The 16,244-nt window shown below is 41.8% G+C and overlaps 1 protein-coding gene across 2 annotated transcripts; it reads right to left on the bottom strand.

Moving 5' to 3' along the window:
- Positions 1 to 9,840: 9,840 nt before the first annotated feature.
- Positions 9,841 to 14,566, bottom strand: LOC110492876 (mpv17-like protein 2). 2 transcript variants are annotated; one of them, XM_021567371.3, is made up of 5 exons: positions 14,120 to 14,555; positions 13,585 to 13,746; positions 12,988 to 13,064; positions 12,700 to 12,828; positions 9,841 to 12,135 (listed from the first exon to the last, which is right to left on the bottom strand). In XM_021567371.3, exons 1-5 carry the CDS (start codon positions 14,307 to 14,309, stop codon positions 12,034 to 12,036), a joined length of 660 nt encoding a protein of 219 aa, XP_021423046.2. In that variant the 5' UTR covers positions 14,310 to 14,555; the 3' UTR covers positions 9,841 to 12,033. The 2 variants fall into 2 exon arrangements, with proteins under 2 accessions (XP_021423046.2, XP_090048471.1); XM_090192345.1 differs by lacking the exon at positions 13,585 to 13,746 and having other exon boundaries at positions 14,120 to 14,566.
- Positions 14,567 to 16,244: the final 1,678 nt, after the last annotated feature.

Genomic DNA, 16,244 nt, shown 5'->3' with positions numbered 1-16,244 from the left:
GGAACTACATGCACGCTGCAACTTGGTTGATTTATGACAGGGAGTTTGAGGATAGCGAGTGACATAATTATTCTACAAAACAATTAAAATCCTTCACAAAATCCTTAACATCCATTCACATAACTTTCTTAATGCGTCAGCTATTATTTAATATCTACTGTTTAAATGATTTGAAAAACATCAATTGAATTCCTAAAAATACAGACAACATACCTAAATAAAGCAGCATTGTCTGAGAAAATAATCACGAGCTAGGTTTCCATCCAATTAGCGACAGATTCTCATGCGAATATTAAAAAATCTGCATAAAGAATACATTTTCATGTACGGAATAAAAAACAGTTCAGTGTATTTTCAACTCTAACGAACTCTACAAAAACTGTTGCGTTAAATAGCAAACGTGCACAGTGGCGAACCGTTATTCAGGGCCCGCCTGTTTTGAGCCCCATATTGTTAACATAAAATATATATATGTTATTGTTTTGGGTGGGGGCATGCCTGTTTTGCATGTTATTTTGGCATTAGTACATGTCACAAATCAGTTTGGAAACAATGTAAAAAATATATAATTGAGTTAAAAAAGCCGCATACAAACATGGTTTCTCTTTTGTTTTCTTGAGTAAGGCAGCTTCAAAATGCAGGTGTTTCAGCCTAGCTCTGTGCTTTCTGTGGTGGTGGGGCAAGCCAGCAGAAACTATGGACCAATTTGGCCATTATTGGCTCAGTGTTTTGTCACTCATGGGGACACTACGTTCCCATGAGTTAGACCTCGACAGTGGCGATTTTAGCATGTAAATCTTGGTGCGGCAAACTCAACCAAGAAAATGTTTTGGGATGCATGCCAGCAAAGCCACTAAACAATACATTAATTGCACTATAACGGCATCAAGCGGTGCCCACCAATTGTTAGGGCCTACATAAAGCTGTCCAAACAGCAGAGATTTCTTTCCAGCACAATGGAGTGAATCCTTACCACGCTACACCTGGCTATCAGCGGAGCCTTGTCTGGCAACGAAACAATTCATTCAGCCTCGTTTACTTCCTTTTTAAAAAACATAGCTGATATGGCTGACCATATCTCCCTGGCATATTACGTCATTTATGCAGCAGCATATAAGACATTTTTGGACTCACCTTGTTGGCAAATTTTGTCATCAAAGAAAGAGATTTACAATTCCGCGTTGGATGACTGTTCAAAACGTATTTTCCAAGTCTGACATCCCAGTTGCAATGCTTACGGTTTGCCACTGTCACCGATTCCTTCCTTACAACTCATTGTTGAATTTGCGATTTCCAACTTATTGTGTAATATTTATTTCCAATGGCGGTTGAGCACTGATACGTTTGATCTATTATTTATCATCATTATTTCTCTTCACATGACAAGGATTAAAAAGGATTTGCCAGTAGATTGTCTACTTGGTTTATCATGATGACTGCTAGCTAAGATTTTGAAAGTAAGATGTTGACATGATCAGTCTAATCAAAGCTACTGTAGATATAATGTGATTTGACGTCATTTTATTTGTGGCCAATGATCTTGAGCCTTATTGGAAGGGCACTTCTAATGTAACTCCATGGCAGCACCCAAAGGGCTCATATTCTTGATGTTTATCCTTACTAAAGGCGGGTGATGTAGTGTCCCCATGAGCGACAGAACAGGGAGCCAATCACGGTGCAATGCTGAGCCAATCATGGTGCAATGCTCCTATTTTCTGCTAGCCTGCCCCACCACCAAAGAAAGCACTGAGCTAGGCTGAAACACCCGCATTCTGGAGCTGCCTGTTTGTATGCGGCTTTATTAACTCAATGATATATATATTTTTTACATTGTTTGCAAACTGATATGTGACACGTATTAATGCCAAAATAACATGTAAACAGGCAAGCCCCCCAAAAAACAACATGTATACCTTTTCCCCCCCACCTGCCATGAATGACGGGTCACCACTGGACCTCGAAAATTCTCACCCCTTGGGTGCTTCCATAGAGTTACATTAGAAGTGCCCTTCCAAGAAGGATCAAGGTCATTGGCCACAAATAAAATGACGTCAAATACGTTACATGTACAGTAGCTTTGATAGGACTGATCATGTCAACGTTATACTTTCTGAATATTAGCTAGCAGTCATCATCATGAATCAAGTCGACAATCTTTTTTTATTGTTTTTTAAAATTTATTTCACCTTTATTTAACCAGGTAAGCAACTGTGACCTGGCCAAGATAAAGCAAAGCAGTGCAACAGAAACAAAAACACAGAGTTACACATGGAATAAACAAAAGTACAATAACACAATAGAAAAAAAAGAAAGTCTATATACAGTGTGTGCAAAAGGCATGAGGAGGTAGGCAATAAATAGGCCATAGTAGCAAAGTAATTACAATTTAGCAGATTAACACTGGAGTGATAGATGAGCAGATGATGATGAGCAGATGATGGTGTGTAAGTAGTGATACTGGCGTGCAAAAGAGCAGTAAAGTAAATTAAAACAATATGGGGAATGAGGTAGGTAGATTGGGTGGGCTATTTACTGATGGACTGTGTACAGCGATTGGTTAGCTTCTCAGATAGCTGATGTTTAAAGTTAGTGAGGGAAATGTAAGTCTCCAGCTTCAGCAATTTTTGTCATTCGTTCCAGACACTGGCAGCAGAGAACTAGAAGGAAAGGCGGCCAAACAGGTGTTGGCTTTGGGGATGACCAGTGAGATATACCTGCTGGAGCGCGTGCTACGGGTGGGTGTAGTTATCGTGAACAGTGAGCTGAGATAAGGCGGAGCTTTACCTAGCATACACTTATAGATGACCTGGAGCCAGTGGGTCTGGCGATGAATATGAAGCGAGGGCCAGCTTACTAGAGCATATAGGTTGTAGTGGTGGGTGGTATAAGGCGCTTTGGTAACAAAAGAGATGGCACTGTGATAGACTACATCCAATTTGCTGAGTAGAGTGTTGGAAGCTATTTTGTAGATGACATCGCTGAAGTCGAGGATCGGTAGGATAGTCAGTTTTACTAGGGTAAGTTTGGCGGCGTGAGTGAAAGAGGCTTTGTTGCGAAATAGAAAGCCGATTCTAGATTTGATTTTGGATTGGAGATGTTTGATATGATTCTGGAAGGAGAGTTTACAATCTAGCCAGACACCTAGGTATTTGTAGTTCTCCACGTATTCTAGGTCAGAACCGTCCAGAGTAGTGCTAGTCGGGCAGGCGGGTGCGGGCAGCAAACGGATGAAAAGCATGCTTTTAGTTTTACTAGCGTTTAAGAGCAGTTGGAGGCCACGGAAGGAGTGTTGTATGACATTGAAGCTCGTTTGGAGGTTAGTTAACACAGTGTCCAAAGAAGGGCCAGATGTATACAGAATGGTGTCATCTGCGTAGAGGTGGATCATGGAATCACCCGCAGCAAGAGCGGCATCGTTGATATATACAGAGAAAAGAGTCGGCCAAAGAATTGAACCCTGTGGTACCCCCATAGAGACGGCCAGAGGTCTGGACAACAGGCCCTCCGATTTGACACACTGAACTCTGTCTGTGAAGTAGTTAGTGAACCACGCTATGCAGTCATTTGAGAAACCAAGGCTATTGAGTCTGCCGATACGAATACAGTGATAGGACAGAGTCGAAAGCCTTGGCCCAGGTCGATGAAGACGGCTGCACAGTACTGTCTTTTATCGATGGCGGTTATGATATTGTTTAGTACCTTGAGCGTGGCTGAGGTGCACCCATGACCAGCTCGGAAACCGGATCGCACAGAGGAGAAGGTACGGTGGGATTCTAAATGGTCAGTGATCTGTTTATTAACTTGGCTTTCGAGGACTTTAGAAAGGCAGGGCAGGATGGTTATAGGTCTATAACAGTTTGGGTCTAGAGTGTCACCCCCTTTGAAGAGGGGGATGACCGCTGCAGCTTTCCAATCTTTAGGGATCTTGGATAATACGAAAGAGAGGTTGAACAGACTGGTAATAGGGATTGCAACAACGGTGGAGGATAATTTTAGAAAGAGAGGTTCCAGATTGTCTAGCCCAGCTGATTTGTACCGGTCCAGGTTTTGCAGCTCTTTCAGAACATCTGCTATCAGGTCGATTAGAAAGGCCTGTTCGCAGAAGTGTTTTAGGGAGCGTTTGACAGTGATGAGGGGTGGTCGTTTCACTGCGGACCCATAGCGGATGCAGGAAATGAGGCAGTGATTGCTGAGATCCTGATTGAAAACAGCAGAGGTGTATTTGGAGGGCAAGTTGGTCAGGATAATATCTATGAGGGTGCCCATGTTTACGGATTTCAGGATGTACCTGGTGGTTTCCTTGATAATTTGTGTGATATTGAGGGCATCTAGCTTAGATTGTAGGACTGCTGGGAGTGTTAAGCATATCCCAGTGTAGGTCACCTAACAGAACGAACTCTGAAGATAGATAGGGGTCAATCAATTCACATATGATGTCCAGGGCATAGCTGGGATCTGAGGGGGGTCTATGACAGGTGGCAACAGTGAGAGACTTATTTCTGGATAGATTCATTTTTTAAATTAGAAGCTCAAACTGTTTGGGCAGTAGATTGCAACTCCTCCCCCTTTGGCAGTTCTATCTTGACGGAAAATGTTGTAGTTGGGTATGGAAATTTCAGAATTTTTGGTGGCCTTCCTAAGCCAGGATTCAGACACGGCAAGGACATCAGGGTTGGAGGAGTGGGCTAAAGCAGTGAGTAAAACAAACTTAGGGAGGAGGCTTCTGATGTTAACATGCATGAAACCAAGGCTTTTTCGATTATAGAAGTCAACAAATGAGAGTGCCTGGGGACACACAGGGCCTGGGTTAGCCTCCACATCACCCGAGGAACAGAGGAGGGGTAGGATTAGGGTACGGCTAAAGGCTAGCAAAACTGGTCGTCTAGTGCGTTGGGGACAGAGAATAAAAGGAGCAGATTTCTGGGTGTGGTAGAATAGATTCATGGGGTGTGGCTACAGTGGAGGTAAGCCCAGGCACTGAGTGATGATAAGAGAGGTTGCATCTCTGGCAAATACTTGTCATATGAAGAAAAATAATGAAGAGAAATTATAGATAAAACATATCCGTGCTCAAGTTGGAAATCGGAAATTCAACAATGAGTGGTTTGGAAGGAATCAGTGGCAATGGCTGTGTGGTCCCAAAACTGGGATTAAGGGGCTCTTTTCCAAGTTTAAAATTATAAACATTCAACATTGGCCATGTTGTCAATGAAGCATGATTTGTGCCGCACTCAAAACAACTGTTAACTCGGAACTGCGAAAACTTGTCTTCAGTGAGTTCAAGACAACTGGGAAGTCGGGAATAAACGAGGTAAGACCTGAAGATCAATGATGTCATCATGATTTGACCTTGATGTTTTCCGAGTTCCCAGTTGTTTTGAAAGTACCATAAATCCAGAGAATGCCAGACTTTGATGACAAAAATTTTCCACGAAGGACCGCGGCACCAACTTCCTGTTGAAGTGAGCACAGCACAACAATGTGAGTCCAAAAATGTATTGTATGCTCAAATAAAATAAAATTGTATTTGTCACATGCACCGAATACAAAAGTGCTAAACAAATAGTTATATTGACTACGTCCGTCCTAGCTCACTCATTAATGTCTTAAAATAAATTACAGATTGCCTCTTATTCGTTTATCGTCCCTTAATGCCATAGTTTTTACATCTCAATTGTCATTAGAAACCGTATGTTTAAGCAAGTCAGCCATATCAGCTATGTTTTAAAAAAAGGCAGTAAATAAGGTTGAATGAACTGTTTCGCTTCCAGACTGTTTTGCTGCACTTTTGAAATGTACAGCGACAGACTTCAGAACATGTGCTGTTCTTACAGTGTTCTCCTTGTACACCAAGTCAGAACCGCTGATAGCCAGGTGTAGCAGTGATAAAATGTTGGGAGAAATGTATGTAGCTCTGACAGTTTGTGGGCACGGTTTGTCACCGTTATAGTGCAATTAATGTATTGTTTTGTGTTGTGTTGTGTAGTGGCTTTGCTGGCATGCATCCCACTTGTATTTTTTTTTTGCCCCAACAAGATTTACATGCTAAAATCGCCACTGAATGTGCCTACATATCTGGTCCTGGCATGTACGCTCATTAGCTAACAGGTGGCAGATACAGTGCAGGTAGGTTGTGCGGGTAGGCTAGTCTATGATGAGATTATTATGGACGCGAGCTTGAAATAATAGGTTTATTTGTCAAACGGCATTCAAGCATTGATCATCATGTCACCAGAATAAGACCGTTGATAGATATTGAAAAGGTGCATCAAGATCACAGTGCACTTCCAACAACCTGTGAAGTTCATCATAATTTATTTCATCTATAGCCAAATAAACTGTATGGTTTAACAAGTCATCGTGGAAGGACCACACACCATATCATCGCGTGACTCCAAATTTACTTCGATATGATGGTTATTAGGTACAGTTGAATTCGGACATTTACATACACTTAGGTTGTATTCCAACACTCTACCTAAAACTCGTATTTCAATCACTCCACAAATTTCTTGTTAACAAACTATAGTTCTGGCAAGTCGGTTAGTATATCTACTTTGTGCATGACACAAGTAATTTTTCCAACAATTGTTTACAGACAGATTATTTCACTTATAATTCACTGTATCACAATTCCAGTGAGTCAGAAGTTTACATACAGAAAGTTGACTGTGCATTTAAAAAGTTGTCATGGCTTTAGAAGCTTCTGATAGGCTAATTGACATAATTTGAGTCAATTAGAGGTGTATCTGTGGATGCATTTCAAGTCCTACCTTCATACTCAGTGCCTCTTTGCTTGACATCACAGTAAAATCAAAAGAAATCAGCCAAGAGAAAAAAATTGTAGACCTCCACAAGTCTGGTTCATCCTTGGGAGTAATTTCCAAACACCTGAAGGTACCACATTCATCTGTACAAACAATAGTACGCAAGTGTAAACACCATGGGAACACGCAGCCATCATACCACTCAGGAAGGAGACGCGTTCTGTCTCCTAGAGATGAAAGTAAAGTGCAAATCAATCCCAGAACAACAGCAAAGGACCTTGTGAAGATGCTGGAGGAAACAGGTACAAAAGTATCTATATCCGGGCCTCCCGAGTGGCGCAGTGGTCTGAGGCACTACATCGCAGTGCTAGCTGTGCCACTAGGAATTCTGGGAGTCCAGGCTCTGTTGCAGTCGGCCGCGACCGGGAGGCCCATGGGGCGGCGCACAATTGGCCCAGCGTCATCCGGGATAGGGAGGGTTTGGCCGACAGGGATATCCATGTCTCATCGCACACTAGCGACTCCTGTGGCGGGCTGGGCGCAGTGCACTCTGACACGGTCGCCAGGTGTACTGTCATGGCTGTGTGGAGAGATGGACCAAGGCGCAGCGTGCTCTGAGTTCCACATCTTTATTTTTTTGAAACGTACAAAACTAAAAGGAAACAAACAACGTAACGTAAGAGGTTCGACATGCACTAACTCAAATCAAGATCCCACAAAACACAGTGGGGAAATGGCTGCCTAAATATGATCCCCAATCAGAGACAACGATTAACAGCTGCCTCTACCAGGCCAACCAGGCCAACATAGATAGTAACACACGCGGCCAACATACCAGGCCAACATAGATAGTAACACACGCGGACATATGCAGGTAGCCGAAAGACAGGAATTCCCTGTTAAGCAGAGATATCTTCCACCCTACATCCCTGAAAAATAACCTCCCTGTCAGCCAATACAGTCGCGTACGCAATATCTTTAGTCCACAGTGACTATGACAAACAAGCCGACTGTCTGGATGGGCGTTTCAGACAGCGGGGTTACCCAGAGGAATGGCTTCATGACGCAAGGGACCGTTACAAGAATATGAACCAGGATGACAGCCTCAAGCCCAAATCACCCCACCCCCTGACACACGAGTTTAATGCTTCCTTCAATACTCCCCACTTGGCAAACAGTTCGACCATATCATTAAAAAACACTGGCACTTCTTGAGCACTGATCCACAACTGGAAAAGACGTTGAAAGAAGCCCACGTGATGTCTTCAGACGCCCCCCAACATCAGTCAAATGGTGGTGCTGTCTGATCTTCCAGCAGTGCCACATAGCACCTTTCTAGACAATGTGACCTACGGTAATTACAGATGTGGCCGATGTATCCAGTGTCACTTTACGAACAAATGCACAATGTTCAATCGCCCTATCACGGGCAAGGCCATTAAGATTAAGGCCACCATTGTGTGAGCCACAAAAAAAATTACTATTAAAGATCAATTGTATTTGTGGTCTACGCTATGTAGGAAAAACGAAACGAGCTCTGAAAACAAGGATAGCAGAACACAGGAGTAATATTAGGACTCTTGACCATAGAAACCCTGTGGCTGCGCATGTCATGGCGGCTCGTCACAACATCAACTTTCTGAGATACATTCTACTGAGCATAGAATTGTATTGGATTCACCGTTTGTCCACCGTGTTTCCTAAAGGTCTGAACCAAGAGTTTGATATCAGACCATATCTTACATGTTAAGTTGATTTGTCCTGCCATCCTGGTCCCCACTTTGTCATGTTGTACATATTAGATTTTCTGTAACTACTAGGCCCTACATGTGTCCATCTCATTGATATTAATCACAAGTTGTTTTTGAAATAGGTCACTGTAATTGTATCTACGGCCACCGCGCGTAATTGTCTTTTGGACGGGTATTCCAACAGTTTCCAACGTAATCTTTTTTTTATAGTTACCTAGGTTAACTTGGACTATTTGTATGTATATAACCCTTTATGACCATATGTACCTCTGTGATTAATTATGATTGACTATGCAAAAGTGAATAGAATTGTTTCCACACCAACGATGCGTCATGTGCAAAATGGTCATGTGAGGTGAAATATTTGAACGTTTAATGTGCATAATCAGTGTGCGGGCCTTCCTGTTCTTTACACTTCAACACGCGCAGCCTTCCATGCACAATAAGTCCATTTGATGGAAACATCTCTGGTGGGAAAATGTCCATATTGTTTTATGCAGATTTTAAATTAAAATCTGTTGCAAATTGGATGCAAAGTTAAGCCTCTGTCGGTATTCTTAAATCAACAGTGGGAGGAATTCCTCACTACACACAAGTGTTTATGGGTAATATTTTATAATACTGAATGTATAACCACTTATTTACCAAAAACGCAATAGTGGAAAAAGTACCCCATTGTCATACTTGACTAAAAGTAAAGACAACTTAATAGAAAATGACTCAAGTAAAAGTGAAAGTCACCCAGTAAAATACGAGTAAAAGTCTAAAAGCCTTTGGTTTTAAATATACTTAAGTATCAAAACTAAAATAATCATTTTAAATTATTTATATTAAGCAAACCAGTAACCACAATGTTCTTATATTCTTATTTACAGATCGCTAGGGGCACATTCCAAAACTCAAGACATTTACAAATGAAGCATTTGTGTTTAGTGAGTCCACTAGATCAGAGGCAGTAGGGAAGACCAGGATGTTCTCTGGATAAATATGTGAATTGGACCATTTTCTGTCCTGCTAAGCATTCAAAATGTAACAAGTACTTTCGTGTGTCAGGGAAAATGTATGGAGCAAAAAAATGACATTTATTTTCTTTAGGAATGTAGTGAAGGAAAAGTAAAAGTTGTCAAAAATATAAATAGTATAGTAGAGACCCAAAAAACTACTTGAGTAAAAATACTTTCAAGTACAACTTAAGTACTTTGCACTACTGCAAAACTGTCAACAAAAAAAAACCTGTCACATATCCTTTGATCCCTTTCAATCATTTTTTTTCTTCACAGTTGTAATGTATTATTTAAGAGTAATCAGGTCAGACAACTACACACATTTTAAAATTTTGTATTTAAAAAACAAACAAACATTAAACATGTTAATCACAGCATTTTACTGATTTTTTTCCACCCAACTATGCAAATAAGAGATCATAGATTGATATGTAATATGAACGGACTGTGCACAATCTATCGTTTCCATTCAACACATTTGCCATAACTTACCAACTATGTAAATAAATACATAGCATTCTTCATTTAACTGTTGAATATGTAAATCCTTTCAAAAGTAATAGAACGTGTATTTAACCATCATTGCTTCAAGTTTTAAATTGTTGTGAAAAACATCTACATCACTGTGACTAACCATAGAGGTCACTAGAACAATCATCTTGCAGTAAAACATTGAATACTGGAGTAATTGATATCTTTCATTATTCAGATAAACTTATTGGTCCATTTGAAATCCTGAGACAAATATTAGGCAGTAGTGAATCACTTTTAAGGCAAGATTGGTACCTTAAACAGTAGGATAACAGTATTTGATTATAGTTAATGTGGCTGGAAATAATTAAACCAGAAAAGTTACATGACACATAACTAATTATACACGCATGAAATTATACACCTTCCAGTGCGCAAGAGATAACTGTTCCAAGCATGAAACATTGATCTTCAACTACACTGCTCAAAAAAATAAAGGGAACACTAAAAAAACACATCCTAGATCTGAATGAATGAAATATTCTTATTAAATACTTTTTTCTTTACATAGTTGAATGTGTTGACAACAAAATCCCACAAAAATTAGCAATGGAAATCAAATGTATCAACCCATGGAGGTCTGGATTTGGAGTCACACTCAAAATTAAAGTGGAAAACCACACTACAGGCTGATCCAACTTTGATGTCATGTCCTTAAAACAAGTCAAAATGAGGCTCAGTAGTGTGTGTGGCCTCCCTACAACGCCTGGGCATGCTCCTGATGAGGTGGCGGATGGTCTCCTGAGGGATCTCCTCCCAGACCTGGACTAAAGCATCCGCCAACTCCTGGACAGTCTGTGGTGGATAGAGCGAGACATGATGTCCCAGATGTGCTCAATTGGATTCAGGTCTGGGGAACGGGCAGGCCAATCCATAGCAGCAATGCCTTCCTCTTGCAGGAACTGCTGACACACTCCAGCCACATGAGGTCTTGCATTAGGAGGAACCCAGGGCCAACCGCACCAGCATATGGTCTCACAAGGGGTCTGAGGATCTCATCTCGGTACCTAATGGCAGTCAGGCTACCTCTGGCGAGCACATGGAGGGCTGTGCGGCCCCCCAAAGAAATGCCACCCCACACCATAACTGACCCTCCGCCAAACCGGTCATGCTGGAGGATGTTGCAGGCAGCAGAACATTCTCCACGGCGTCTCCAGACTGTCACGTCTGTCACATGTGCTCAGTTTGAACCTGCTTTCATCTGTGAAGAGCACAGGGCGCCAGTGGCGAATTTGCCAATCTTGGTGTTCTCTGGCAAATGAAAAACGTCCTGCACGGTGTTGGGCTGTAAGCACAACCCCCACCTGTGGACGTCGGGCCTTCATACCACCCTCATGGAGTCTGTTTCTGACCGTTTGAGCAGACACATGCACATTTGTGGCCTGCTGGAGGTCATTTTGCAGTGCTCTGGCAGTGCTCCTCCTGCTACTCCTTGCACAAAGGCGGAGGTAGCGGTCCTGCTGCTGGGTTGTTGCCCTCCTAAGGCCTCCTCCAGGTCTCCTGATGTACTGGCCTGTCTCCTGGTAGCGCCTCCATGCTCTGGACACTACGCTGACAGACACAGCAAACCTTCTTGCCACAGCTCGCATTGATGTTCCATCCTGGATGAGCTGCACTACCTGAGCCACTTGTGTGGGTTGTAGACTCCGTCTCATGCTACCACTAGAGTGAAAGCACTGCCAGCATTCAAAAGTGACCAAAACATCAGCCAGGAAGCATAGGAACTGAGAAGTGGTCTGTGGTCCCCACCTGCAGAACCACTCCTTTATTGGGGGTGTCTTGCTAATTGCCTATAATTTCCAACTGTTGTCTATTCCATTTGCACAACAGCATGTGAAATGTATTGGAAATCAGTGTAGCTTCCTAAGTGGACAGTTTGATTTCACAGAAGTGTGATTGACTTGGAGTTACATTGTGTTGTTTTAGTGTTCCCTTTATTTTTTGGAGCAGTGTATTTGGAGTTCAGTACTAGGGCTAAACCTACTCCTCAAACCGTTTAGCTGGAGCGATGGGCCCAACAGCCTCCTGGGTCACCTCTATGACACCACTGTCAAGAACGAGCTCTCCTGGTTGATCATCTTCCTGTCAAAAGACCAATAGAATGGATTAAAAATATACACGCAGGATGTACTAGAATTCTATCAGTGTATTGTCCTTATGCGTTAGTGTATTTGACAGAGAAGTTAATTAAGGGGGTTTTGCCTGACGAGTCAAACTGAATTCTTCCGCTGCTCTATTGTTCGCTACATATTTTGGTCTGAGACTGCCATCATTGAAGTCGTTTGTAGTGACGTCAAAATGAGGGGGTGGGTTGTGTAAAACCAAGGTCATCAGCAATTAGATCATCTCTAACCAATCAGTGTGTCAAAGCTAAAAACACATTTTCGAAATTCTGCTTTACATGTGTTCTGGCTCTGGTCCAACCCATCGGTTTCTGGGACCAATCAGATGGTCTAGAATGGATTTCCATTATAGAAATTGTCTGGGAGGTACTCAGATCTAGAATCATTGCAGAGAAGAAACTACCTTCCGGGTATTCCGTGGGGTCAGGCTGGAGGCCCGGAGCAAGGAGTTTGGGTAGCCAGGCAAAAGGGAGCTATGTTTCCCTACTGATTCCAATATCTCTCTGACTACAGTCCGACTTACTCTGTGTTTGAGGTAAGACAGGTAGGTGTCCCAACCCAGGGTTATTGTGTTCACATAAAGGACCCGGTATTGGGGTGAAAGGAAATAGAAGTTGATCAGCTGTGCGGCAGGCCAGACACACCAATCAGCCTACGGTAAGAAACACATTAATAATTAAAAATATCATAACCTCAGTCAAATCAACCCTCTGTATTCTCTAGTGTCATCATAGATACATCAGCATAACATATAAGATGGTAAAATTGAACAAGGAATACATTATACATCATACAGGACTGTAGTACTTACCTTATAGAACTCCCAGAACTTCTCTTTGAATTCCAGCGCGCCTTTGGATAGACCGTGTCCCTCCATTACTCCCATGCCTGCAATAAACAAAGGTGAAGGATGGGTGCATTGACTGCATGAAAGTCTGGGATATCTACCAAATGATTAAAAAGTATTTAGTCAGTATAAAAATGGAAACACATAGGCTACAGATAACATCCAATCACAATAGTAAGGGTTTGGTACCCATATCAGTTGTTTGTTACCTTAATGCCATTTGTCATATTCTTGGCAAACTTTGACCCACTCTTTAACATCTAGTATTGACGTACGGTACACAAACCCTTATACCTCACTAGTGGCTTGATGCAATTAAACTGACTCCACACACACACAATGCTTTCACATTCAGAACATTTCACCCCCGAGCCCATCCTAATCCCAATGTGAAAAGTCCTATAGATACACAAAACTAGGAAAGGCTGAAGGCCTATTTGTTCTTGCACTAAGACAATCAAATATTGCACATGAGAATGTTATTTGCAGTTATTTTAATGCAAAAATAAATTATACCTTGTATAAATGTAAACCAAAAGAGCTTTTGCATTTCATTCTCACCTAAAAAGTACCAAGCTCCAAGGATTGGTGAGCAAACTAGCTGGTCCACTAGGACTTTCTTGCCTACAGTGTGCAAGGCTTTGCCAATGTAGATTTTATCCAGCCATGAATACCAGTAGTGGAGGACAGGTCCCATAGAGCAACCCACTCCAAACATATGCCCTAGGGAAAATAGAAAATAAACTATTGACAGAAGTACCTCAAAATATTTTCTACATGCATCTATCAAGGATGGGGTATGATGTCAGCTCTAGTATAAAAATAAACATTGTGCCAAGAGCCCAATGCTAATGGAACAGGTGGTAGCTGCACTCGGCCTACTGATGCAGCCAAATATATTGGCACCACTTGAATTTCATAATGCAAAGGGATAAGAACGCTGTTTTTTGGGGGTTGAATTGACATTTTATTTATTTTCAAAACAAATACACGTGTGTACGAACACCAAAAGTTTTACATTTCAACTTGCTTTATAATAAACAGTGAATGGTGCCAATATATTTGACCGCAACTGTACCCAATTTGATATTCTTACCTGTGCGACTCCAGTCACGAATTTTCTGAGGATCTTTCATTTTTTCCCTGGTTTGCTGTATGATATCTCCCAGAGACAACATAACACCTCCACTGAGGGTGTTTGTTAAAATGAGCAATCTTCCTTGTAACAGTGGTTTCCAATAGAATGAAATCCGCACAAGAACATTTTTACCTCGAGGAATTACCATGATTAATATACAGGAGACCAGTCATCTGCAACGCATTAACTAGCTAACTCTGGCTCGTGCATGCCTGGCAAATGTTGATCACACGCTAATCAATATCTACTTTTGAAAGTATCGAAATCGAACCCATCTGATGTAGCAGTTTAGCTGACACACTAGTTGAGTTAAAATAGTAAGTAAAGTGAATGAGAACTGACTCACTTCCGCATCAGCACATGTAACTTTATACCTCAGTGATGTAACTACCACAGAGTTTCCCTGTGTTCCAGGCAGATTTGATGTCCTGAAATCACACACTGCCACCTAGTGTTGACAGTTACATTTGTTGTTTTCAGGCCCTACTGCACTTGCAGCTAGCTAGTGGCCAGCTCAACAATACAATAACATTTTAAATCTGTGAATTAACTTGACTTACTGTGCACGAAGGTCTATTGATATAGATTAGCGTCTTTATATAGGTTGGGGTGGGACAGAGTGCCTAAAGTAAAATCATTTTTACATGTAAAACGTGTTTTGAGAGCACATTTGAATGTGTTGTGGTGATAAATGAAGTATAGCATCAGCATGTGGCAAAAACATTTTTTAACTGTCAAAGGCCTTGTTCTGTCTCCCCGAAGAGTTTTATACAGACGGCAGAAGAGCCAGACTGCTCCTGGACCTCTATGATAGTGGGCATAGAGTGTTCTCCGATATGTCACCATGGGAAGCTACAAATCAACTGTGAAATGTAACAGGCCCTTTCGGTCTCCGTATGGGATATCGTATTGAAAAATGGGATCGCAAGAGAAAATCGAATGAACCTATTCTATTGGGTTCTATTTGACGTGAGCTCTAGTGCAATAGTAAAGGGTAACATTCTGCAATGTAGTAAAACAAATGAATCCATTACCTACCATCCTTGGGTTTAATCCAATGATTTAACCACAGGCTGGATGGTTTGTGGTCAAACATATCTACAATTCAGCAATTACATTGCCAATTTGTTCCCAGATTGGGTTTGCAAAGCCACAGCTGTCCTTCACTCTGCTCCTCATCCATTCAGAGGCAGACACTCTCCCAGTCCCAAATCAAATCCCTGCTATCATTGTTCAGAGGAGTTATGGAATCAGAGGTAGACACTCTCCCTGTCCCAAATCAAATCCCTGCTATCATTGTTCAGAGGAGTTATGGAATCAGAGGTAGACACTCTCCCAGTCCCAAATCAAATCCCTGCTATCATTGTTCAGAGGAGTTATGGAATCAGAGGTAGACACTCTCCCAGTCCCAAATCAAATCCCTGCTATCATTGTTTATGGAATCAGAGGTAGACACTCTCCCAGTCCCAAATCAAATCCCTGCTATCATTGTTCAGAGGAGTTATGGAATCAGAGGTAGACACTCTCCCAGTCCCAAATCAAATCCCTGCTATCATTGTTTATGGAATCAGAGGTAGACACTCTCCCAGTCCCAAATCAAATCCCTGCTATCATTGTTCAGAGGAGTTATGGAATCAGAGGTAGACACTCTCCCTGTCCCAAATCAAATCCCTGCTATCATTGTTCAGAGGAGTTATGGAATCAGAGGTACAGCACCACCGGTTTCTCTCATCATCACCGCTCAGAATAATTAGAAATGTTTTACATTTTAGTAGACACTCTTATCCAGAGGAATTTACAGGAGCAATTAGGGGTAAGTGCCTTGTTCAAGTGCATATCAACAGATTTTTCACTTAGTTGGCTCAGGGATTCAAACCAGCGACCTTTCAGTGACTGTCCCAATGCTCTTAACCACTAGGCTACCTGCAGCCCTATCCAATCCATAGCCATTACAACACAATAAACAGTGAAGGCTACAATCAATTATTGCAATCTGTGGTAGACTCTACATGATCCAAATACATAATAAGTAATAATAAGACCCAACCAACACCTAAAGCTATTTACACCAGAGACATCATTA

The sequence above is a fragment of the Oncorhynchus mykiss genome, chromosome 1 (genome assembly GCF_057628025.1).
Source record: "Oncorhynchus mykiss isolate SJ-2025 chromosome 1, ASM5762802v1, whole genome shotgun sequence".
Classification (NCBI taxonomy): Eukaryota; Metazoa; Chordata; class Actinopteri; order Salmoniformes; family Salmonidae; genus Oncorhynchus; species Oncorhynchus mykiss.
The sequence above is the reverse complement of the archived record's forward strand: the minus strand, read 5'-3'. Positions and strand labels throughout refer to the sequence as shown.

Bases quoted from the DNA above. Each gene is read 5' to 3' on its own strand.
- LOC110492876 (XM_021567371.3), bottom strand. From the start codon at position 14,309: ATGGTAATTCCTCGAGGTAAAAATGTTCTTGTGCGGATTTCATTCTAT. The intron at 13,065-13,584 runs GTGAGAATGAAA...TGTTTATTGCAG, and splicing joins TGGAGCTTGGTACTTTTTAG to GCATGGGAGTAATGGAGGGA. The intron at 12,136-12,699 runs GTAAGTCGGACT...GTCTTTTGACAG, and splicing joins TGTCTTACCTCAAACACAGA to GAAGATGATCAACCAGGAGA.